Source organism: Mesoplodon densirostris, chromosome 14 (assembly GCF_025265405.1).
Source record: "Mesoplodon densirostris isolate mMesDen1 chromosome 14, mMesDen1 primary haplotype, whole genome shotgun sequence".
In the NCBI taxonomy this organism is placed as follows: domain Eukaryota; kingdom Metazoa; phylum Chordata; class Mammalia; order Artiodactyla; family Ziphiidae; genus Mesoplodon; species Mesoplodon densirostris.
The window spans coordinates 7,465,327-7,489,502 of NC_082674.1; the positions used below are offsets into that span (position 1 = coordinate 7,465,327).

General features: G+C 43.9%; 1 protein-coding gene across 1 annotated transcript in view; it reads left to right on the top strand.

Moving 5' to 3' along the window:
* The first annotated feature begins 545 nt into the window (after positions 1-545).
* Positions 546-24,176, top strand: part of GRHL1 (grainyhead like transcription factor 1) — a 46,168-nt gene continuing 22,537 nt past the window's right edge. Inside the window, exons 1-8 of the mRNA XM_060117272.1 lie at positions 546-565; positions 3,881-4,067; positions 6,624-6,694; positions 8,624-9,014; positions 10,064-10,140; positions 11,577-11,733; positions 11,919-12,030; positions 13,224-13,318. Coding sequence (XP_059973255.1) covers positions 546-565; positions 3,881-4,067; positions 6,624-6,694; positions 8,624-9,014; positions 10,064-10,140; positions 11,577-11,733; positions 11,919-12,030; positions 13,224-13,318 — 1,110 coding nt within the window. The remainder of the gene's footprint in view (positions 566-3,880; positions 4,068-6,623; positions 6,695-8,623; positions 9,015-10,063; positions 10,141-11,576; positions 11,734-11,918; positions 12,031-13,223; positions 13,319-24,176) is intronic.

The following is a 24,176-nucleotide window of genomic DNA, read 5'->3' on the forward strand; positions in this document are numbered from 1 at the left end:
CCGTGACCGTGGCGCAGAGCGGGGACGCAGCGCCTGGCCGCCCTGCCGTGGGAGCGCGGAAGACCGCCGAGGGGCTGCAGGTGCGCGCTAGGAGCCTCGCGCTTTGCCAGTCCGGACAGGAGGGAGGCCACGAGCGCCGGGCACGCCACACTGAGGCGGCCACGCGGAGCGGCGGGCCCCCGCCCGCGCCGCTCGGCCCCGTTGCCTCCCTTCGGCCCCTCCCCGGCGCCCCGGCGCGCCGGCCAATCAGGCAGCGCCGCCAGGCTCCCGGCCCCGAGGCCCAGCCCCGTGCCGGCGCGCCGCCAGCCAATAGGAGGCCGAACCCGGGCGCCCTGTGCTCGCTGCCCGCGCGGAGCCGGCTCAAAGCGAGAAAAGCGAACCCAGCCTGTCGGGGCCGCCGCTCTGGATCTGCCGCCGCTGCCGCCGCTGCCGCCGCCGCCGCCGCCGCCGCCGCCGCCGCCGCCTCCTCCTCCTCCCCCCGGATCGGGTGTACTGTCCCAACCCGAAAGTCCAGTTCTGCGGCCCGGCAGCGGCGAGCGAGCACGATGACACAGGAGTACGACAAGTGAGTGAGGGCGCCGGCGGGCGAGTCCGGCCGTGCGGCCGGGCCCCTGTTGCCCGGCCGGCCGGCCGCACCTGCCGCGAGGCAGGTGCGGGCGGGCGGGCGAGGCGAGGGCCGGGGCGGGTGCGAGGTCTGGCGGGCGGGCGGGCGGGGGGCGCCGGTGCGAGGCCGGGCGAGGAGGCGGGGGTGCCAGGCTGGGAGGGCGGGCGGCGCGCGTCTCGCCGTCCGCCTACTTCTCCGCCGCGGCCTCTGCCTGTCCGCACCCCCGGCCGCCTTTGTTCCCCCGAAGACCCCTGAGGGGACCCTTGCCTTGGGGGCCTTGACTCCGGAGAGGAACCGCCACTCCCGGCCTCCGCGTCCTGGTCTGGGGGACCATCCCACGGGCGCGCCCCGCTGCTGCTCTCCGGTGGCCCGGGTGCGCGGCGGGAGCTTCGGGGCGCCCCGCTCGCGGGCTCGGGCTCTGCCCGCCGGCGGCCCCGTGTCCCCACCGGGGCGTTTTCGCTCAGGGGGGACAGTGGAGCTCTTTGGGACGCGCTCCGCGGCTGGAAAGGGAGAGCTTCTCAGGTAATCTCTGTCGCTCAGCCGTGTCATTCGGCCAGGCTGCTAGAACTTCCGAAAGGAGAAATTGAGGGGAAAGTGGAAGTGCTCCGGTGTCCTGGCATTTTCTTTTCCCTGCTTGAGAAAATTGTTGCAGGAGTTTTTTTTCCCACTTGCCTCACTGATGGTAATTACAGATTATTGCAACTAGCAATGCTCAGAAATATCAAGAGGATGGAACTTTGAAATCAGGATGGTAGACTAGAAAGCACTGTGCTTACTAACGTGCTTTTTGGCGATCGTGATTAAAGAAATATTTTCACAAATGTGAGGCGATAATGTAAGATGCTAACATTAAGAGACACTGGGTGAGGGACAGTTCTGTATTTTCTTTGCAGCCTTTCTGTAAATATAAAATTGCTCCAAAAAAGAGAAGAAACAGAAAAACCCCGAAAAACCCCAAGTAAATCGCACCAGACCAGTCAGTGTATTTGAGATCAGTAAGTCCAGGGCAGAGGGGTAACTCTCCCAGCTTTATAATTATTTGCTGAGAATCACTTTGTTTAAGGGTGCTCTTCTTGTGGATGAGAGGTTTAGATGTTATTATGTATGAATAACTTAAATTTCAGTTAATCTTGTGGTGTAGAATATGCAGATAAATTATTGCTTGAACTGTACTTCAGAAGTCTTCCAGAGATCATTGATGAAGGGTTTAAGACTCAGGGAGAGGACAGTGATGAGGCTTTAGGGACTAACAACAGCCTGACTGTCATGAGGAAGTAGACTAAAAAAGGCAGCTGGTTTCGTGTTTATTTCTTGACTTATAGTTTAGATAAGGCATATTTCCAGAGCTCCAGTTTTGGCCTTAGGCACAGTTTGGAAATGTAAGACACCTTCAGGGTGATCACAAACAAAACCAGTGGCAAAAAATATTTATTTTCTGTTGCTTGTGCAGAGTTGGGATGGGGGTGGGAGAAGAAGGGAGGCTGAAAAACTAGCATTATGGGAATTGAATGAGCCAAGTGCTGTCATAATCTTCTGGAAGTAGCTATTACACTATTAATAATAGCGTAGGACACCAAATCACCCCCAAGCTACCACTGGTTCAGTAGCTGTTCTGTCCTCCTGATGGCACAGGGAATGCCCCTTTATATATTACATAATTTTTTTTAAATTTGAGATTTGTGGAAAGTCTTCATTTGTAAACCAACCATGTGCTTTGAACAGCCCATCGTGTTTGTGTTAAAATAGTATACCACCTCAAAACTTTTCCTACCAAATGTGAGCTCCTAGGACTTTAGGAGTAAAAACACTGGCTTTGAAATAAGACGGTTTTGACTGAGGATACATTAAGTTGTAGGATTTTTTTCCCCCTTTTTTTCAAAGATGTTCTCCTTTTTCTGAATCTGTATCTGTTTTTAAAGGGCCTGGGTGACTGCCAAACCCTAACCTTGTTGATTACTTGAGAAGATAATCAATCTTTCTACATTCACTTTTAGAGTAGGTAGGTCACCTTTAGGCAATTTACATATTTCATTTGTGTGTTGCAATGAGAACTGATCCTTTAATTTGCTTTGTTAGGATGGTGATAATTCAGAGTAGCTCTGAATATTTAAAAAGCTTTTCTTTAAAAAAAAAACTGCTTGATTTTGCTGGAGGTAGTGTTCCACTTCTCTTTATTGACTTACTGAACAGAACCAACTGAACAGTTACTGAGGCTGTTTACATTTCAAGTTTTTGGAATCAGTAATGTTTGCTTTAATCTTTTAAGTTAAATCTTCTATAAGACTCTACTAAGTTCTCCGTTGATTTTTCTGGATTTTTCCCACCGAACTACAGTGTTAAAGTGGAACAGTTCTTGCCCAGTATGAAAAACCAGTAAAGATTTTTAAAAACTGATTTCCCCACTTATTTCCTTAAAAACCTCTTTTTGTTCAGTGGCTGCATTTATTGTTGTAGATTCTTAAGTGTTTATCTCTACGACAAACAGTTAACTCCCATGCCAGAGAATTGTGCCTCCTTATTGATTTACAGTCCCCTTTGGCCACATTCCATGCTCAATCTGCTGGTAATCAGTAGAATATTCTAACTCTCTCTTATACCCCCGAGGATTAAACCAAGTAGCCCTTTTTCTTTCCGTCTTCTCCTCCTCCCCCCATTTGTTTGTAGTTTTTAAGGCATGGCATCACCGGGAGAAAGAGGGAGATATCATATACCAGCGTGGTGATTGAACCATATATACTCTGTTTAAGAGGGTACAGTCCTGGATGTATATGTCTGAAGAGAGTGAATGTTCTGTTTTGCCTTACTTTGTCCTTGTGTTTGTTTTTGTAAAGTGTTTGCATAGCCTGACATTTTCTTGGAGTGGGTTTTTGACTTTTACTTTTGGGGTTTTTTTGTGCCAGGTAGTGCGTCCTGGGTTCCATGTGCAGGTTAACTGCAGGTTCCCTGGCTGCCTAAATACCTTATATCTTACTGGGTGACCCATTGGGCTGCATTTAAGTGGGTTGTCTTCTGATCTTGTCTTAATTTAACTTTACTAGGGTCATTGATGAAACAATGGACTATTTTATTGGACCATCAAGGAGTTGGTTGTTTGCCTTTTTAAAAATTAGCTTATGATGACTTGCAGTAGAAAAAGATGTGAGATACATATATATATATTTTTTTTCTTTTTAAAAAAATTTCTCCTAAGCAAACGGCCAGTGTTGGTTCTTCAAAAAGATGTGAGATACATATATATATATATATTTTTTTCTTTTTAAAAAAATTTCTCCTAAGCAAACGGCCAGTGTTGGTTCTTCAGAATGAAGCACTTTATCCACAGCGTCGTTCCTACACTAGTGAGGATGAAGCCTGGAAGTCTTTCCTGGAAAACCCTCTCACCGCAGCCACCAAAGCGATGATGAGCATCAATGGAGATGAAGACAGTGCAGCTGCGCTGGGCTTGCTCTATGACTACTACAAGGTGGGGTTGCCTGCTGTTTAAAAGCCCTGACATCAGTCCAAGGCACACTTGATTCAACAGCATGTAAAACAGTAATTTGCTGGTAGAATGTAATGCAGGTCGCTTCTGTAGTGGCTATAAGTAGTTTAATGAGTACTTTGACTTACTGTGGTTCAAAGCTGAAAATCTACAATCATAGAATCAACGGGTCATTTTTAAAATGTGTAAAGTAGCCAGCTGTTCTGGCTCTATCTGAAAGGTGAAGCTCCCATAAAAGAAGATGTTGCCTGTGCCTTAATGAGATTGATCATTTTTCCAAAGGTAGTTCTTAGTGCCATCAAGAGTGGACATTGGTTCATTGACCTGTGCTCTAACCTCTAGTCCTATGTAGTCAGAGTGGTTTCCTTTTCCCTAAATGATATTACAGAGCATTTGATTTGATTTGAGATTGTGGGATTCATGAAAAAAACAAAACCCGTATTTTCTAGCCTTGGACTTTCTAGTTCTAAGGTCAGGATATATTTTGTTGCCTGTTCCTAGAAATTTGGATTAGTCTTAATTAAACACAGCCTGTTCTCCGCCTGGAGTTTTACATGGTGTTCATATCTGGGGATGACACCCCTGATCTGTACCATCATCATTATCCTAATAATACTACTACCACTTACCGATTACCTGTATTGTGCTAGCCAGCGTTACCAGAATGAATGTGACTTCTCATCCCGCCAGCAACCCTGGAAAATACGTGCTATTATCCCTGTTTTGCAGATGATAAAAATAAGATTCTCAGGTCACACAACTAGTACGTGTTGCAGCCAGGGTTTCAGGTTGTGCCCTAGCACCCCCCCCCCATCAGTGTGCCTTGCTGTCCTGTGGGGGACAGGCTCTGCTTGCTGGGTTCACTCTGGCATTCTTCTCTCTGACCCATAGCCCGTATATATATGAACTGTAAGGTACAGCCCAGGAATGGCTATATATTACAGCTTATTTTTACCATCTCTTTGTTTTTGAAACGTTCAAACCTATAGAAAACTTAGAATAACAAGATAATTAACTCCCAGATACTCTCACCCAGATTCACCAGTTGCCTGCCCTCTGTTACATTCTGACACTGTATTCTTCTCTGAATACAAAAAATGCAGAGGGTAAAAAACAAAGAAGATAGTTTGATTATCAAAATGGGGGGGGGGTGACCTAAACAAAAGATTTAATTGATTTAATTGTTTTCTGGTATGAGGCCATGTGTCCAGCTTGTGTTTGAGGTCTGAGGTAAGTTTTTTTTTCCCTTAAATATGAATGGAAACTTACACAGTAACCAAGGATGCTAGAAGAAACCCTTGCCTGGGACGTGTGCCACAAAGAGTTCCTTTGAAGTAGAACTTATATTATCTGTTCTTCTTATGGCTTGTTTTATTGACTCAGTGTAAAACCATAAGTTTCTAAGTATTAATTATGAAGTTTGAAGTTACATATTTTTAATTGAAACTTTTGAGAATGGGAGAAACCCAGCAAGTTTAGTGCCAGAAAGACCTATGTAATAACACTAATTGCAGTGGTTGTATGTGTGTGTATTTTAAATAAAGGGTCATCCTAGAAGTATTTTACATCTTAGGAGGAGATAAATCCTCATGTCTGTCCATTAAGGGTGGCAATCTTAGTAGTACTGTATGTCAGCCTTCCTGCAATAGCTGTAGGGTTATTCATTTTCCTTTTTAAATAAACTGACTTATTTGTTTCAATTCTTTGGGTGTAACTATCAGTCATTTTTATATCATAACTTTGGTAAAGCTTTAAAAGCATGTTGTTAATACGTGAAACGATAATTTATTTTGTCTTTAAGGGTAGAATAAGAATGTAGGAATAGAATTTCTACGTTCACATTGAAAACCAGTTTCAAACGTCTTAGCGGTTTTGGAGTACATGTTGGGAATAAGTCTCAGCTGGGTTGATGTCTGCAGTACACCCAGTAATGTTTGCCCGCTGTCACCTCCTATGCAAAGAGGAGCAGAATCACAAAAGGAATAGACCCAACAGAGTTTGATTTGTCCTTTGGGTAACAGACAGCGTGAATCCCAACGTATCTTAAGAAATTTACCATTTGGAGCCAACATTTGGATCTTGGAGTGAACTGTTAATATGGCTGATCCTTTTGGCTGATCCTTTTGATTTTGCGTTTGATCTGAAAGGAAGGGTAGCAGAGAAGAGCAGGGAGGATGTTGAAAGAGCCCAGTTGTGTTTTCAGTAGCTTCTTTATTACATTATGTAGATAAATGGGTAGAACCAGACCAGAGGCATTTCTTTTAACAGATAAAACCCAAACTCCATGACAAAGTAAATTTTGGATATTCTGAACTTATTTGACAACTAAATAAAAGTTGGTTTTTACATATCAACCCGGTGACCAGATTGTCACCTCCTTGAGGGCAGATACTGTCTTATTCATCGTGTGTCCTCAGAGCCTGGGGTTCGGTAGGCATCAGTAGACATGTGAATGGTTGAGCTTACTGAAAAGTAAGGACTGTATCTCTACTTCATGAGTAAGAACTAAATTGTTGTCATGTGTGTTTAATATCTCAGGTTCCACGAGAGAGAAGGTCCTCAACAGCAAAGCCAGATGTTGAGCACCCAGAGCCAGATCATAGCAAAAGGTAATGTTTAATGTAGAGCATAAAACAGTACACTTGAAAATGCCAGGTTTCTGTGAAAGTAAAGCAAAAGTTTGTTTAAATGAACAGGCGCTAGTGGAAGAGATGGGTAAGTTGGACTCTTAATTTCTGAATTCAGATTTCATTACTGATTTGTCTCTTACTAATTATGATTCTATTGCTGAGAAGTCACCCGTTTCTTTAGGTGTAGTTGCCTTTTCTAGAAAACAAAACAATAACTTTCTCCTCACCCAAAGGGATGTTTTTAGTAATCACGTGAGTGCACTGTTTGCTTATTTGTCTTTTAGGTTCTCTTAAGAAGGATGTGGCTTAAGGCAATGGTGGGGGTCCATTAAAAAAAATAAGTATCAATGATCTTGAATAACTGCCTAACTGGGTAAAATTTAATAAAGTATGTTCAGCTGTATTCCAGACTCCTGTTGAGGTTATTTTTGAAATCTTTTAGGTTAAAACTTTCAGAAATTCAAATTAAGGCTTGACTTTATAGCCATGAAGAAAAAAAGTTAAATGTGCCTTTTAAGTTGCCCTGTGTTCTATTAGTAATAAAAGAATAAAACATTTTTGAAGAAAGAATGATCACTCAGAATCCCCCTGTGCTCACGGTTTAGTTGTTTGCCGTTTGGGCGTGCAGGCGCATTTTATGGGGCTGTGATTATGTTCACAGATAGGATTTTCTTCTACTCAGTATATTTCATAAATATTTTCCATATTGCTGTTTTAATCTTCATAATTTGGAAAAGGGCTTATGGCTTTTATTTTTTAATTTTTGTTGTAGGCACTTTCAAACGTAACAAAAGTAGAGAAATAGTATAAGCCAGTAGGTACTCAGCTTCAACTTACTTCCTCCTTTTTGATCTACTCTTCCCTCTTCTCCAACTTTCTAATTAATTAATTTTTAAATTTTATTTATTTTTGCTAGAGTATTTTAAGGCAGACCCTAGCTATCCTTAACATTAAGGCTGTATCTGATTTTTGCTATTACAGAGCCTTAATGAACAGCTTTCTAAATAGCTTTTTCCTTTTCCTCTAAAGAAATTTCTTTAAGACAGTCTTGGGAGTGAACTTATGTTTTAAGGTTTGAATATTTTATTGATCTTGAAATGTGCAAAGTTGCCGAATAGCTTTTTTCCCTTAAAGGTATCAGCCTATATGGTTTGAGGGGGCTTTGAAAATGTATCAATTTTACTCTAAACTAAAAATCATCTTATGTTGCCCAGGATATTTATTAAGCCAAAAGTAATTTGTACAAATATATCTGCTGGTACGATGTAATCATAGGGTGGGTTTTTTTTGTTTTTTTTTTTTTTTTTGGTGAACGGGAAAGCACGTGAGTCTAGTACTGGGAGAAGTGGTGGTTGGGGACCAGTACCTCACACTTGCTGAGCCCTTGTGTGTCAGGCATCGTTACATGCATTTCAGTGTATTCTTGTCTCATCCTCATCACCACCTTGTGAGGATACGTACCTCATTATCCCCATTTTATAGATGAGCACGCAGTGACTGAGAGATTTTGAATCTACATTGTCTGACTGCAGAGTCTGTACTTTAACCACCAGCCTATACTGCTCCAGTTAATCACGTTTGTAGCTTCAGGCTTCTAGTACAATAGGATCATTTTATTAGGATTATTGGAAATAAAATATAGTAGAGGAAAGCTCTGAGTTCTCAGCATTTCAAATGAAATTTTACTCAATACTTTTGGATTTTACTTGACCTGTAACTAGAAAGCATTTTTTTTCCTTTCTCTGGTAATGGGTTGTTGTGCCATTTCCTGTTTATTTGGTTTCTACCAAGTATATTATTATTATTGCCTGGGACCCAGTAGCCCAGTGCCATTAGGAAAATAAAAATTGTCAAGGAACTGTATCAGCACTGAGTTTGAAAACACAGTTTTCTTTTCTTTTCTTAAAGAAATAGCATATCAAACGTGACTGAGCAGCCCCTCATTTCTGCTGGAGAAAACAGAGTGCAAGTGCTGAAAAATGTGCCATTTAACATTGTCCTTCCCCATGGCAACCAGCTGGGCATCGACAAGAGGGGCCATCTGACAGCTCCTGACACCACGGTCACTGTCTCCATAGCAGCGATGCCTACCCACTCCATCAAGACGGAGACCCAGCACCACGGCTTTGCTGTGGGGATCCCCCCAGCAGTGTATCATCCTGAGCCCACAGAGCGTGTGGTGGTTTTCGACCGGAACCTGAATGCTGACCAGTTCAGCTCTGGTGCTCAACCTGCAAACGCTCAAAGGCGTACTCCAGACTCTACCTTCTCAGAGACCTTCAAGGAAGGCGTTCAGGAGGTACAGGAAATGAAAGCATCTTCCTAAGACGCTGTGTGTTTGTATAAGTATTGGGTTCCACCTCTTCCTTGTTATGTAAGCTTGAAACTCAGCCTGAAGTCAGTGGATTGGGAACAAGAGTTGTTTTTCTTTTTTTCTTAAAGAGAAAAGGTCCATGGGTATAATTTGTAAACTAAACCTATAAAACCAGAAATTATTATCAAGGGCACATGGCTAATCTTACAAGCAGCTGAGTTAACAATTATGATTTCAGCAAAGTGATTTGCTGGAGGATGAGAAGGAGAGCCGCATACATAATCTTCCGTGGACGGACAGCAGACATAGACACACAGTCTGTTTTCGGCTTTTGTCCTAGACCAAAACAAGCTCCCCGCAACTGGTCTTCATATAAAATGATTTATCATATATTTGCTTAGTGTTTCTTGCTTGGTACATTGTTGGGGAGGCGGGTGGAGCTTGATGACAAGTGCATTGTGTGACATTTACCAATTAATTCCAAGTACTTCTGAGGGCTCCGTGGTGATGAACACGTCACTCGGGTGAAAGTTAGGGGCTGAGGACGTTTGGACCTGTATTTAATGACCTATGGGGGAAAGGAGCATCCGCCTCCACTTACGGAGTGAGGAGAATAGTAACCTTTCCTGGGAAAGTGCACCGACCCATCGAGCCACGGTGCCGACTTGATACTGTATCTTAACTTGGTGCAGCAATAGAGCTGACTCCTAAAAGTCATGAGATTTCGGTTGCACATTCCAGAGTTTGGACCGAATTGGGATGTGTGGGAAAGATGGGAAAAGAGAAGAAGGAAGCGCTTTGTGGGAGCACTTAGTAAATTGTCTTAATTTAATCAAGGGATGTATAAATGGGTGTTTTTTTCTTTTTAATTTTCTTTTAAAATTTTTTGTAGAGTTAAAATTTTTGTTTCAGACAAATTTTGAAAGAGTGGTGGGTTGCTGTAAGCCACATACTCTGATGCTGTACCAGACGTTGGATTTTAGTGAGCCTGATAACCAGTTACATCGTTGTGGCTTATCACGTTGATATTTCAGGTTTTCTTCCCCTCGGATCTCAGTCTGCGGATGCCTGGCATGAATTCAGAGGACTATGTTTTTGACAGTGTTTCTGGGTAATAGTTGTCTTTTAATTTGATTTTTAACTTTCAGCTTGTACGACTTACTTCCTTTTTGTTAATTTGATCTTGGAAAATCAGAGGTGGCTTTCGCAGCTTTCAACTTTACTTTCTTGCAGTTAGTGTGGTGACATCTTTGCTGGAGGACATTTGCTTTGGTGCATTCAATTTTGCACTCTGAACTGTGTTTCATGTTCCCCTAATTCTTGGTGTTGGTGCTTTTTCTTTCCTTTGGTTTCTTTATATGATGGTAGTAGTAGTGGTGGTAGAATGGAATCTCAGAGAAGAGGTGAAGGGATTAAATTAGATCTGAGGTCCCTTCTGTTTCCAAAAGTGTATAATTCTGTGAGAATTTAGGAATAACATCAGGTGGATAAAGGCTTTTATATTTTTATTAGTCCCACTAATGATAAAATAAATGAAGTCAACTGTTTACTGGGCTGACAACCTCTTTTATACGTCACAAAATTGCATCTCACTCCGGAAATATCAATATTTTCCAAGTTATATATAAACATCTTGAGTTTTTTTAGGAGTGTCATTTCATTTTATGCATTTTTATGTGTGCTGTATTTTAAAATAAAAGTTCTATTTAAAAGTCTAGGATTTTATGGGAATTGAGACTGCCTTATAGACCTGCCTCAAGGTACAGGAGTCACAAACCCAAATGCCTTCAGGATCTAGGATAGAGGTCAACAAACTTTTTCTGTAAAGGATCAGATAGTAAATATTTTAGGCTTTGTGGGCCATACAGCCTCTGTCGCAACTGACCAGCTTTGCCCAGCTCTGTCCCTGAAGCCAAAATGTGTAAACAAAGGGCGTGGCTACATTCCAATAAAACTTTATGTATAAAAATAGGAGTAATTTGCCAACCCCTGGCCCAACAAGGTTATTAAACAACTTCAGGGGAATATATATGTGGTGCTATAAGATAAAAGAAAATGTAGACCACCGTGGAGTGCCATCTGAGTACATTTAAATTATAAGCAAAAACAACAAAAAAGTGCTGGCAGGCCAAATCACATTTAGTCAGAGGCCTCCCAGCCTCCTGTTTGCAACCTTTGCTGGGTAAATACCACGTTGGTAGCGTGTCTTGTGAGAGTTCCTTCTGGAGCGCTTTTCACTCATTCATACCATTAATATCCTTTGCCTCCACATGTCTCATTTGTTAGCATCACTTCACAGATTTTCTAGTAGGCATTTAGTAGTCCCACATCTGAGAGATTTGAGAATTTCTGGGTTGCTTAAGATTATATTTACTTTGGAAAAAGCAGCAAATGCTATGTATTTATAGCGTGACATGGTCAGTTGGATGTTTCTAGTCATCTGCTCTCTGCATACATCCACACTGAAGCATGTCAGGTTTGAGCTCAAGCATTTAAGAAGCTTCAAGGAGAGTGAATTAGAGATCTGTGAGTTTTTTTGTTTTCTAGGAACAACTTTGAATATACCCTAGAAGCCTCAAAATCGCTCCGACAGAAGCCGGGAGATAGCACCATGACATACCTGAACAAAGGCCAGTTCTATCCTGTCACCTTGAAGGAAGTGAGCAGCAACGAGGGCATCCACCACCCCATCAGCAAAGTCCGAGTGAGTCCTGCCCTCAGTTCTCGTCTCTGGGAAAGCTGGTCAGAGCTCACTAGTTCCAGGTCTGAGGCAGATCTAAATTAAGGTCTAACGTTGCGGTGTGAATTCACCGCAAAACCGAGAACTAAGTTTTCCAAAAGATACCCCCGCCTTTGTGTCTTTACGTTGTGGTGCACTCTCTTTCACAGAGTGTGATCATGGTGGTTTTTGCCGAGGACAAAAGCAGGGAGGATCAGTTAAGGCATTGGAAATACTGGCACTCGCGTCAGCACACGGCGAAACAGAGATGCGTTGACATAGGTAAGTGGCTCCGGAGCCCGCTTTTATCCCCAGAGGTGCGAGCGTCCACTTTTCTAGATCCACTTATTCTGGGCACTGATCAGCTTCCTGCCGAATGCATTTGAATTTTTTTTTTTTTTTTTTTTTTTTTTTGCGGTATGCGGGCCTCTCACTGCTGTGGCCTCTCCCGTTGCAGAGCACAGGCTCCGGACACACAGGCTCAGCGGCCATGGCTCACCGGCCCAGCCGCTCCGCGGCACGTGGGATCCTCCGGGATCGGGGCACGAACCCGCATCCCCTGCATCGGCAGGCGGACTCTCAACCACTGCGCCACCAGGGAGGCCCACATTTGAATTTTTATGCCAGCTACGGGTCTGTTCCAGACATTGTCCTTGGCCTCCTGGAATCGGTGCTCGTAACGTTACTTCCTTCATGAGGACATATGCCCCATGTGGTGGCTTTCCCTGTGACACCGGGGCCAGGAGCTATAGAGCCAGCTCGTGTAAGAGTGTCCTGCTTTTCCGTCTACACATTTTTTGAGGGGTAATGTCTTCTTTAAGAGATTCTGATTATTTGGAGATAATAATCAGGTGGAGGGAAAAAAAAGCACCAAGTTAAAGAAAATACTGCTGATGTGCAGCAACATACACACCCTTCCCTAGTTCCATGCTGAGCTGCATCGGAGGTCTCTTCTGTCTGTACACAGACCCAGAGATTCATCACCTGGAGTGTAGCAGCAGACCTGTGCAAATCCACATTTAGTCAGAGAGCTTTGTGAAAACCCGTGTTCTTGCCATGTGTATAATTTTCGTGCAAAACCACTGTCTGTATCGCAAGATGGCTCTTAATCTTTGTGTTACTTCTTTTCTTTGCCTGTGGTAATATTCATGTTCTCTTTCAGAAGAAGGAAAAGAACTGAGTTCCAGTCTTGATTCTCTGGACTAGTTTTGTGGCCTCGGGACAGTTATTTAAACTTTTTAGACCTAAGTGTCCTAATTCGGACAAAATGGGATAAATTTAAATATGTCTAAGCTTGCCTCCATTACAAAAATTCTGTGATTCTTTTTCTTCCTTTTTTGAACTTCTTTCAACCCAACAAAATGTTTTTAAAGTATCCAGCAGTGATAATATTAAAAGCTGAATCTTACATTGAACTGCTGTAATCCCACGTTGGAAACTAGAAACCACGACTTTCTTTCTCATCCCTCGTACAGCTGACTACAAAGAAAGCTTCAACACCATCAGTAACATTGAGGAGATTGCGTATAATGCCATTTCTTTCACTTGGGACATTAATGACGAAGCAAAGGTAGGTAACAAAGTTCAGGGACTCCTGTGTTGACCGGCTCTTTGAGGAGGAGTGGGAGGAGCTTAGTGATTTGACAACCGATTTTTTTTTTTTTTTTTTTTTTTACAGTTTTACTTGTTTTCATTCCTTTGCTAAGGAGGGGGGAGAACAAGCGAGGCTAGGAAGGCAGGTCACAGCCATGGTCATGGGGGGCTTGAAGCAGGACAGGACTCCGGGAGAAGAAACAGGCCCCCTCCTCAGCCCATCCCTGTGTCCTATTCCTCAGCCAGCGGGTTCTCACTTTCTGTCTTTTCATTGGTTCACATTTTCTGGACGTATGGCACTTTCCCAGATGTTACAGAACCGTCCGTCTCCCCTGTCTGTTCTCTTCTCCCGGAGCAGGGCCAGCAGCCACTGTCTGGCCTCGAGTCTGACTTCTCATTCTGGGCTCCGTTTCCTCCTTTGCGGAGTGGAATCAGTTCCTGTCTCTTCCCTCCTCCAGGTGTGTAGTAAGGGTGATTGGAGCAGGGCCTGTGAAGCTGGCGTCGTTTCTCCAGAAAGGCCCTCGAGTACAGGTTGTCATAGTGCTCCGTCTTATGTCGCTACCCTGGGAATACAACTTGCTTACGGTTCTTCTCTCTTGGGCTTTGACAAGTGAAGAGTTGCCTCCAGTTCAGATGGTCATTTGGAGAACTGTATTTGGAAGTTTTAGTGCCTTTTAAGAAAAATTAAGCAGATTTTTCAGTCATTGCTGCCTTTCCTACAGCCTTCTTCCCTTTTAGTAGAACCCGTCTCTTCACTAAATTATTAGCACTCTGGTATTTTTTTTTTTTTTGCCTTAGTTTAAAATTTGGAGCTCAGGCAACACAATAGAAACACATTAATTTCAGGCAGTTGCTCAGGTCAGACTGATCTTTACTGTTGGTTGCAGTTGTAGGAATACTTTTGTATATCAGGGACCAGGTACAAAGTTACCATCACCTTCCTGTCCTTTCTCAACCTTTCTTCTGTTTTCTCTTTTATTTATTCAACAAGAATTTTAGCAATTATGGAATAAGACACTGAGTTAGGTGCTAAGTATTGTAGAATTTAATTTTTTCCCACCTAGCCTTGCTATTAAAAATCATATAACCGGATTCTTGAGACCCATGTTAACTTTGTATTATAATTACTTTCCTTTCTTACTATGGTTGTGGTGTCTAAGGCAAAAGTGTGTCTTAAGAGTGCAGGATATACTAAGCGGGGTCTGCCAGTCTGTTAGGAAGCTTAAGTTGCTGTGATTGCCTTAAAGTTTTCCTACTGACCACCTCCATCCTATGCAAACGTCTTTGGGCTGCTTAGTCCAGAGTTTGGTGCTTGATTAAAGAGTGAATTCACTACAGAGAAGCTAGTAGAAGGAAAAGTAAACATTTCGTTTTATACAATTGTTGTTACAGTTATTCTGAAATTAAATATCATAATAGGACTCAACGTGCAAGAAGTCTATAGGAAGAGTTGGCCATGTGCCCCCCGGGTGCTTCTGTCCTTAAACCAAGCTAGGGAAATTTGTCCTCTTTGCCATTAGGGGCTGATGGAGAAATTGTGGGGGAGCTGATCAAGCGCATCGAAGTCCTGAGTTCATTTTCCTGACTTACCCGTGACCTTGGATTGGTCCCTTGATTCCTGGCTCAGTTTTCCCCCTCTTTCCGCCTAGGAGCATAAAAGGGCCACAGCGGTCAGCTCTCTTCTTTGCTGGGGTGTCGTCAGGACTAATAAGCACTTGTCGGGGTACATGGAGATCTTGGCAGAAGGGCCCTGCGTGTGGGCAGGGTGCTTTGTCTGTTTGATGTGTCACTCTTCAGGGTGGGAGTAATGAAAGTCCAGATGAGGGGTAGGGATAATGGCTGGTTTTACTCTGAAGGCCTTCAGCTTGTTTGTATTAAAGAGAAGTATTGTCGGAGGCATGTCCTAAGTAGCCTTAATAGCATGGTTCACTGATGTAGGTAAATTCAGTTCATTCTCCTTTCCAGACCCCCAGCACTGACTTGATTTTTTAAGCCTTTGCCAGCCCCCAGATGGGGCTCGTGTCATTTCTTAATGAGGCTGCTGCCTTTTGAAGCTGATATCAGGCATCAGCTTCAAGCGTGTGTTGAAATTAAGTCCGTAGATATTTTGCTTTCCCTGGCCAAGTTGATGTTTTCTGTTTTCACACTGAAAGTAATTGATGCCCCAGGGCAACTGGAATGAATAGATATACATGCAGAATCCTGTATAGATTTTTTTTACTTCTTTTTTTGAAAGCAACCCACTTTCTTGTTCTAATTTAGGACGCATTTGTTGATTCTTAATTCCAGTTCATTCTCCCCCACAAACATAGCGTTTCTTGGAGACATGTGGCATTCCCTTCTCCCCCCACTTATTAAAGATATCTAATATACCCTTTTGGCCAAGCCAGGAGGAGTAAAACCAGAATTCCAGCCCAGGGTCAACATGAGAATCTTCTCTGTAGCTTCTGCTGCTCTTTGGAGGTGATTGTTTTTAGGACGTGTCAGGTTGAATCTTGAACACCTTGGCTTAGGTTCTTGAACACCTTGGCTTAGGTTCTAGTTTGGGAAAAGCACTGTCCAAGCTAGACTCATCTTATCCTGTCCCTGTACACACTCCATTACCAGCATAATCATATACTTGCTGTTACCATGGAGACTTGAAGAAGTTATGAAACTTGTTTAAAAAAGAAGTTATTAGACTTCAAAGCAGCAGGGGAGAAGGAAGTTGCTTTGAAAAGCAGAACTATCTTAGAAGCAATCCCCCCTGGCGGCCCTGATCTCTCTACTGTATAGACCTATTTCATTCATTTTTCTGTACTCCCCACAAAATTAGATTTGTTTGGGTGGTCAGGCATCTTTTTAAGAGTCAGAAATATCTACACAAATTATAGTTTATCTGACATTCACATTTCATTGAGAAATAACTTAATCGGATTTCTTCCCTCCTGATTTATGGCTGAGATCAGCTGCTTGAGGTAGTTTTGGCAGGGAGAAGAAGCGGTTCCCTTTGAAACATTAAAATATGGTGCTCTGGTGAGATGCTGAAGTTTACAGTTTGTAAGATAGGAGGGCACTGGTCACTTGGGGAAGAGAGGATTAGGAAATTGTTGGGCGTGGGGAGACATCAGGAAGGTGGGAGGAAGCTAAACACAGACTTAGACTACGTAAAGATTTCATCCAAGGCCAGCTGTGCACCTTGCCCCCAGTCGCAGGAATTCGTAACTTTACCCAACAAATACCCAATACATAGCAAGTCCCTGGTACTGTGCTCCATCCCGGCAGAAACACTGGTATTGTAGTTCAGATGTATTGTGTGTTAAGTAGGCGTTTGTGGCCTGAGATCCTAAATATAACATCATGTTTCTAAGGAAAAGAAACTTTGCAAATGAACTTTGGAGACACAAATAATTTATAAGTTGGGGTTATCTGTCCTGCACCAGTTTCAGTATTTCCACAAGCAACTGAGTAACTCTAGATACGCTGCACATAGTGGACTAGGGTGTAAGTTTTTGCTTGGATTGTAAATCTAAGAGGTTACAAGAGCTTTGAGACTTGGATGGTGATATGCAGCCTGAAGATCGAAAATCAACAGAGGAGAAGGAAGTTAGGCAGAGAGAATCAAGTTCTTTGAATGCCAGGCACTGTGTGTGCTGAGGCGCCTCCTCTGTGTTCACACTTAACGTGTCCGTGCTACCTGCTCAGTACCCGTGAGGACGTACTTAGTCCTCCAGGTGGGAAGATGTTTGCTGCTTGGTCATCCAGATGAGGTCACCTGAGGCGGTAAGAAGCTACACCTTGTAATGGACAGAAGGTGTTCCTGACAGGGGGGAATACTTACAAGTGTCAGCATTCTTATTAATAGAGCAGCATTATGGATTCGCTAATATAAATTCCCGGGGTAAGTAGACCACTTTTGCTACAAGGAAACAGTGTATGTTGATTGTGGGATGAGTGATGTTTACCTACAAAGGAGAGGAAATTATAAACCAAGAAACCTCTGTATGGAATCGAGTGAACATTGAGCCAGCCAGCTCTGAGGGGGCCCTGGCATCCAGGGGGGCACTCACAGGAAGGGGTATCTCTTGATGGTATAGAACGTGGTTATACTTAACTAGACAATACGGGAAATGGGAAAACAGGTGCAGTTGAAAGCAGAGCTCAAGATTGCTTTGATCATCTGTATGTGGCTATGGTCTCCATGAGTACGAAGCAGACCTTTTAAAGATGTAATGAAACCCCAGGGATACAAAATATCTAACACATTTTTCCCAGAGGTGACTTCTAATCCTTACTAGAAGGTGGATTGGGGTGCAGCTACCATTCATACATTTCGTGTTTTAAATAGTAGCAGAAAAGAGCTTGCCGTCAGACACGCACTAAAGCTCCACCTGGAGTGAGCAGTGTCAGACAAGGAATAGGTGCGGAGTCTGAGTTTCTTTATGCTGGATTTTGTACCCGTGGCTTAAAACAACCTGAAGACTCGGGAGTTGTCCCACCGTGCCATGCTGGAAGCCGGTGCTTCCCGATGTCTTCATCAGACCCACAGAAGGAGGCACTCCGGACCAGGTGTGATGAGCGTCCTCACGGGCAGAGGGAACTGCACCTTGTCCTTGTGGCAGGATCGTATCTCTGGCGGGACAGAGCCCATTGCAACAGGCTGTTCATCTCTTCATGGTTCGCTTCCTTCGCATGTTTCACCTTCAGCGTGGTGCCTTGGTCTGCAGAGAAGGGAGAGGAGAAAATCAGAGCATCCCCTTCCCCAGAGGGAGAAAACCCTCAGTGAGAGAGCACTTTGTGCTTTTACTTTTAATTATGAATCTGTCAGCTCTAAGGAGGAACTCCAAAGCATTCTGCAGGATTGTCCTTTGGAGCCAAATGTTTTCTGTCGTGGAGAGGCTCGTGTTACAAAAGAAAGAGGATTAAAGTAGAATGCAGAGCCTGTCTGGAGCACTGAGAGGCTTGAGCACGGGGGGCCTGGGTCCGGCTGGAGCCCTGGTATCTTTCCCTTTTGTCTCCTGTCTCAGCAAAAGTGTATGGGGTTCCTGCCGAGGATTATTGAGGCTCCCGGAGTTCATTCTGTCAGAGGGGTGGAACCCTGCTGGTAACTTGAATTTAAGACTTTGTGTGTGTGCTGTGGGATACAGGTTTATGAGTTTAATAACAGTTTGTTGTTTTGTCTAAGCATAATACTTGGAATTCATTGTGAGAGTAAGTTTTAATTTGTTTGGACTGAGCGTATTGCTGGCGTTTTATAGGGATTCCATTCTGCTGAAGCGTCTGTCACATGCTCCAGTAAAATAAGGTGTCAGCCAGTTTGGTTGCATTAAGCAGGGACAGGTTCGGTTTGTTTCTCAACTTTACATTTCCAGTGTGAATGGGAGGGAGGGGGGAGAGGTGAGTCAAACGTCTTACTTGCAATTGCAATTAAATGTAGGCAGGAGATTTAAAACAAAAGTGTATCCTCCCTGGCCTAACTAGAAAAGGAAGCCAGGAAGCATTGTTACTTTTAAAACAAAGATAAGGGACTTCCCTGGTGGCCCAGTAGGTAAGACTCTGAGCTCCCAACGCAGGGGGCCCGGGTTTGATCCCTCGGCAGGGAACTAGATCCCTCATGCATGCCACAACTAAGAGTCCGCATGTCACAACTAAAAAGTCTGCATGCCGCAACTCAGAAGTCCGCATGCCGCAACTAAAAAGTCTGCATGCTGCAGCTAAAAGGTCCGCATGCCGCAAGACCCAGAGCAGCCAAAATAAATAAACAAACAAACAAAGGTAAGAGACTTTCAGAGTCCAGACAGATGCAGGCTAGACTCTCTGTGTGTCCTGTCCTTAGACCCTAGAGAAACTCAAGGTAGCCGAGGAGGCTTCTTAACTGACATTCTTTCAACTCCAGGGGTGTCCTTCCATGCAGTTGGAAAATACATATTTATTAAGGTAAAAAATAAAATTTTTGGTGCCAGAAAGATGAGTCACATTCCTTTGAATAATCTTTAGAGTTGTGGTTTGATCAGTATTGGAAGTGACAAGAAATTTTTCTTGATTGGAAATGTGTGGAGAATGCTTTTCATTAGCTGATACAGAATAAACTCTTCACTTGGCAATTGGAAAGCTGACTTTGAAGAACCTGCTCTGGGTCTGATTATGAGGGAGGTTTCTCTTTTAAAGTGAGCGTCTTTGGGCTTTGGCTGCAATGTGTTTCACGTGTTACCCTAGTGTCTGGGCAAGAGGTCCGTCCTGAATCCGGTGGACCTTCAGAACCTGCAGGTAACCAAAGCATACATTTATCACTGCACACACCTGAGGGTGAGGGCCAAGTCACGATGTTTCTGGTTGGACAAGGGGGACACGTGGCAGCTGAAGAAAGCCTCGGTTTAGTAGTGAAACTTGTGTCTTGTGAAACGGATTTGAGGCACCGTGTCTGGTCAGCCACTAGAAAAGTACTGTCACTTGAACTTGTTTTTCAGTCCTTTTTTTGGTGGGGGAGAGGTCAGGTTTTTCCCCATCCTCCACCCTGCCCATGTCACGAAACAATGAGGTCCTCTCTAGAGCTTTTTCTTTTTGACACTTTGTCACATTAACCCTCCTGTTCCTGGGTCCTTCCTGGAAATTCCATCTCGAGTGGTTTTCTAAATCTGTCATGTCAACCAGTTTTGCTACTTGTAAGCTAAACCAGAGGGCTTTGACTCAGCCCAGACATTTTTAGTCATAACTGAATTTACCTGGAGTAGAGATTTCAGGGCAATGCAGGGTCTGGGAGTTCAGGGGTTTTTTTATATGGCAGATCTTCTTCATCCAAGACTCCAAATCTGGTAGTAAATATAAGTGAACTCTACGTTAATTACTCAGGGACTTTTTCTTTAGCTTTTTAAAGTTCACAGTATCTAATTAGAGATTTTGATTGGAAGTCAGCTTCCTTCCAAGTCTTCCCTTATGACCTGTCTGCTCCCCTGCCCTACTCTGTGCCTAGAGATGCTGGAATGTGGCTTGTGTTTGCCTTGTGTCACACCTGCATCCAGATTTTCATATTTCAAACAAATGTTCTACTTATTTGGGACAACAGGTGCCCGATCACTGTATCTGGCAAGTGTCCTTAAGTTCACCAGGCCCTGCTTGTGGGACATTGACAGAGGGAAGATGGGCCGCGGGTGCCTCCGGAATGTTTCTCCCTCTCTTTTTTTTCTCTCTCTGGGGCTTTTCCCCAGCTCTCTGCAATCCGTGCAGGAACTAAAGCTGCCGTGTGGGCGGCGTGGGAAGGCAACACTGTGGCAACAGTAAGGGTGATGACTGGATCCTTGTTTTGTCTTTGGGGAAACGCCCCGTGCCAAGTCCATGTGAGAAGATTGCACGTTAGTGCTTTGCTCTTCCCACACCCCTTTCCTCGCTGCCCCAGCCTTCCAGTTCTTTTCTCTTGATGGTTGTTTGATGGTCTGCGAAAGGACACAAATACTAGTCGCACGTGTGAAGGCTTTTCGTTCGTGCTGATGTTATTCCGTAGTGGGATGTTTTACTCACCTCATGTCATGAGAATAGTGGGGAAGTGTGACTTTCCTAGGATTAGCTGGTGAATCAGTAGTGGAGCTGGATCCTGCTTCTGAGTTTATAACTCAGTCTCTGATACCCTCTGGGGCTTAATTAATTAATTAGACCTGCACATCGGGAGAAAGTAGGGGAGCGACAAGGCTCATACAGATCTAAGATAATCAGCCTTTGTTTGGTTTGGGGTTTTTTTGGTTGGTGGGGAGGGAATGTTGATTAAGATTGTGTCTGCTGGGCTTCCCTGGTGGCGCAGTGGTTGAGAGTCCGCCTGCCGATGCAGGGGACGCGGGTTCGTGCCCCGGTCCGGGAAGATCCCACGTGCCACGGAGCGGCTGGGCCCGTGAGCCATGGCCGCTGAGCCTGCGCGCCCGGATCCTGTGCTCCGCAACGGGAGAGGCCACAACAGTGAGAGGCCCGCGTACTGCAAAAAAAAAAAAAAAAAGAAAAACAACAACAACAGAAAAGATTGTGTCTGCTGTATAATGCTCAATAAGTGTTCCTGTCTGATTAGACTTTAGAATTGGATCTTGATTTCTTCCTTTAAACTGTTTCCCACTCCATTGGTTTCAACCGGCATAACTTCATATACGCACATTGGGAAAATGGTGATTGTATTCTAATTAGCACTGTTGGATTTGGTGAGAATAAACTATGTTATTGGCCTCATATTGTAATTTCATTTATCAGGAGGTTTCTAAGAAAAGCTACTGAGAAATATTTTAGAGTGATCTTTTTGGCTGATATGGAAGAGAGTTAAATGAAAACTCGTTCTAGGGCTTCTGCTTTCAACTTAGCAGATCAGTTACATCCCAGGAATGAGGTTAGGAATGTGATCTCTTTATTTGACTAAGTTGAATTTTAATACTAGAATGGGTTAGAATGATAAAGGCTCCCAGAGGCAGCGGGGATGGTGCCCGTGACAGCTGCCACTGTCTGACGGGGCCGAGCCATCTCTAAGTCCCTTGCGCGTTAGGAAGTCACAGAGGGACTTGGCGTAGACTCCCCCACGTGATCTGGGGTATAGGACCTTGACCTCATGCCTCCTGAGCAACAAGGGACCTTCTGCTCACAGCCATTTTGGGGTCATTTTTTCCCCTACTTCACTGAACAGTTTTTCCGTTAGGTTCGTCTTCAAGCTTTCTGTGCTTCATTGTGTCATTGTGGTTTCAAGAGCACAGATTTGGAGCAGGAGGTGTGGGTCCTGGTTTTGCCTTTGTCATCTGTGTACCGTGTGTCTGTATCTTCAGAGCCTGAACTTCAGCCATAGTTGGACACTGTCTCTCTTGAATTAAAAGGTGTTGAGTAGCCAGATTCTGAACCATGTGATGCTCATGTTAAAGGTCAATGTTTCCAGGGAACACAGCAAGGATAAGTGCATTCTTGGGACATAAAACATTTTTCAGTTATCAGCTTTGTGAAGTGTCTTCCATAGTTAAATCAGTCCATTTTCCTTTTTCCTTTTCTTCCTTCTATTAGATCTTTTCTCTTTTCTTGCGTATATTTACCAAGCAGTTAGAACTCACTTGAACTATCTGAATGTGCACCGTAATACACGGTGCACACATGTAATTTTGACACAGGGGAATCAGGCACACTCTCAGCTCTGTAGGCTGACACTTTTCCAAAAGTCTGTTGTATATAATCTGACTTAAAAGAGCAAAACACCATTCTCCCTTGAAAACTTTTTTCAGTCATTATTGATCAATTTAACTCATGTCTAACATCCTTCCAGGAAATTCTCTGCAGGGTAGTTATCAGTTGCTCCTGTGTGGAAGGACTGGCTAGAAGTCATGCTGCAGAGAGTTGACTTTCCCAGCTGTACGTTCATTCATTCAGCAAATTATTCACTGTGCTTCTTTCTGCAGTCAATGAGGGAGGGAGTAAAAGACGATGCAAGCAGAAAGCCTGTCCTCAAAAGAGGTGACACTCTCTGAGTGATGATACAGGTCATAAGGGAGATTTTAAAATGCTCTTTAGATTTCCAGGGCAAAGGGGTGCTTTCAGCTAAGGGAGTCAAAGGCTTTATGGAAGAGATGGCACTGGGCACCGTGCTTTGAGAGATTGTAGCTGCAGAATATTTTTGCAAAGGCTATTTGATGGGCCCTTTTTTCTTCCTTATTTTTCCCCCACAGAGCAGCTGTTGTGAATTTAAGTGGAAACGAGGCACCTGGAACAGCTTACTTAGTCTGCAGAGGTGCTGTGACACACTGAGGCCCAGACATTGCAGTGCAGGAAGCAACATTGGGATCTGTCTGCTGCAGCACTCTAATTTTGCAAGAAAGTTGTAGATGTTACCACACCTGTCAATATGACACAAAGCTACAATGAAGGGATAACATGCTTAGTTATCAACTACAGACTGTTAGGTATACCTGTAGTTTCTGTAATGGAAAGATGGTCACTGTAGATAATGTTTTAAAGTATAAAAGTGAATAGATGCAGTAGAAAATTACCTCATGGCTCCCTATGTGAATTTATCTCTGCCCTAGAACTTACCTGTCTGTCTCTATATATACATCAGTGAGCCTCTAAATTCCATAATCTTTTCCAAATTGAGGGGGTATATAGAGTCAGTTTAATTATTCATTCAACAGATATTTATTTAATGTCCAGTATGTATAAAGAGCTGCTTGGGGGCTTCCCTGGTGGCGCAGTGGTTGAGAGTCCGCCTGCCGATGCAGGGGACACGGGTTCGTACCCGGGTCCAGGAAGATCCCACATGCCGCGGAGCGGCTGGGCCCGTGAGCCATGGCCGCTGAGCCTGCGCGTCTGGAGCCTGTGCTCCGCAACGGGAGAGGCCACAACAGTGAGAGGCCCAAGTACCGCAAAAAAAAAAAAAAAAAAGAGCTGCTTGGTATCCTAGGTTCTACCAAGATGACCTAGGTTGACCTAGGTGTTCAGAGTCTGCTTGGAGGACGGATGTGATCATAAATAACCTGTGAACTTGGGCAGCAAGTTACCTAACCTCTAAACTTCATCTGTGAAATGGGGTCAGAGCAGAACCAATTTCATAGGTTGTTTTGAGGGCCAAAGAGTCAGTAACTCAAAGATCATAGCAGCATGTAGTTTTATTTGGCTGGAGTTTATGAATTTGGGGTCATTCATTCAGTGGACGTGTATTTCTTATTGGCCAGGCACTGCAAGGATGCCTGGGGAATGTAAAGGTGGGTGGGACGTGGCCCAGTTCTCAGGAAATGCAAAATTTAGTGGAGAAGATTGCCACTCTAGTACTTACAGTGATAAAAGTAAACACAAAGGAATAGAACTTACCTTGGAATAGGAAGATCAGAGAAGGTTCCTCAAGGGTGACACCTGAG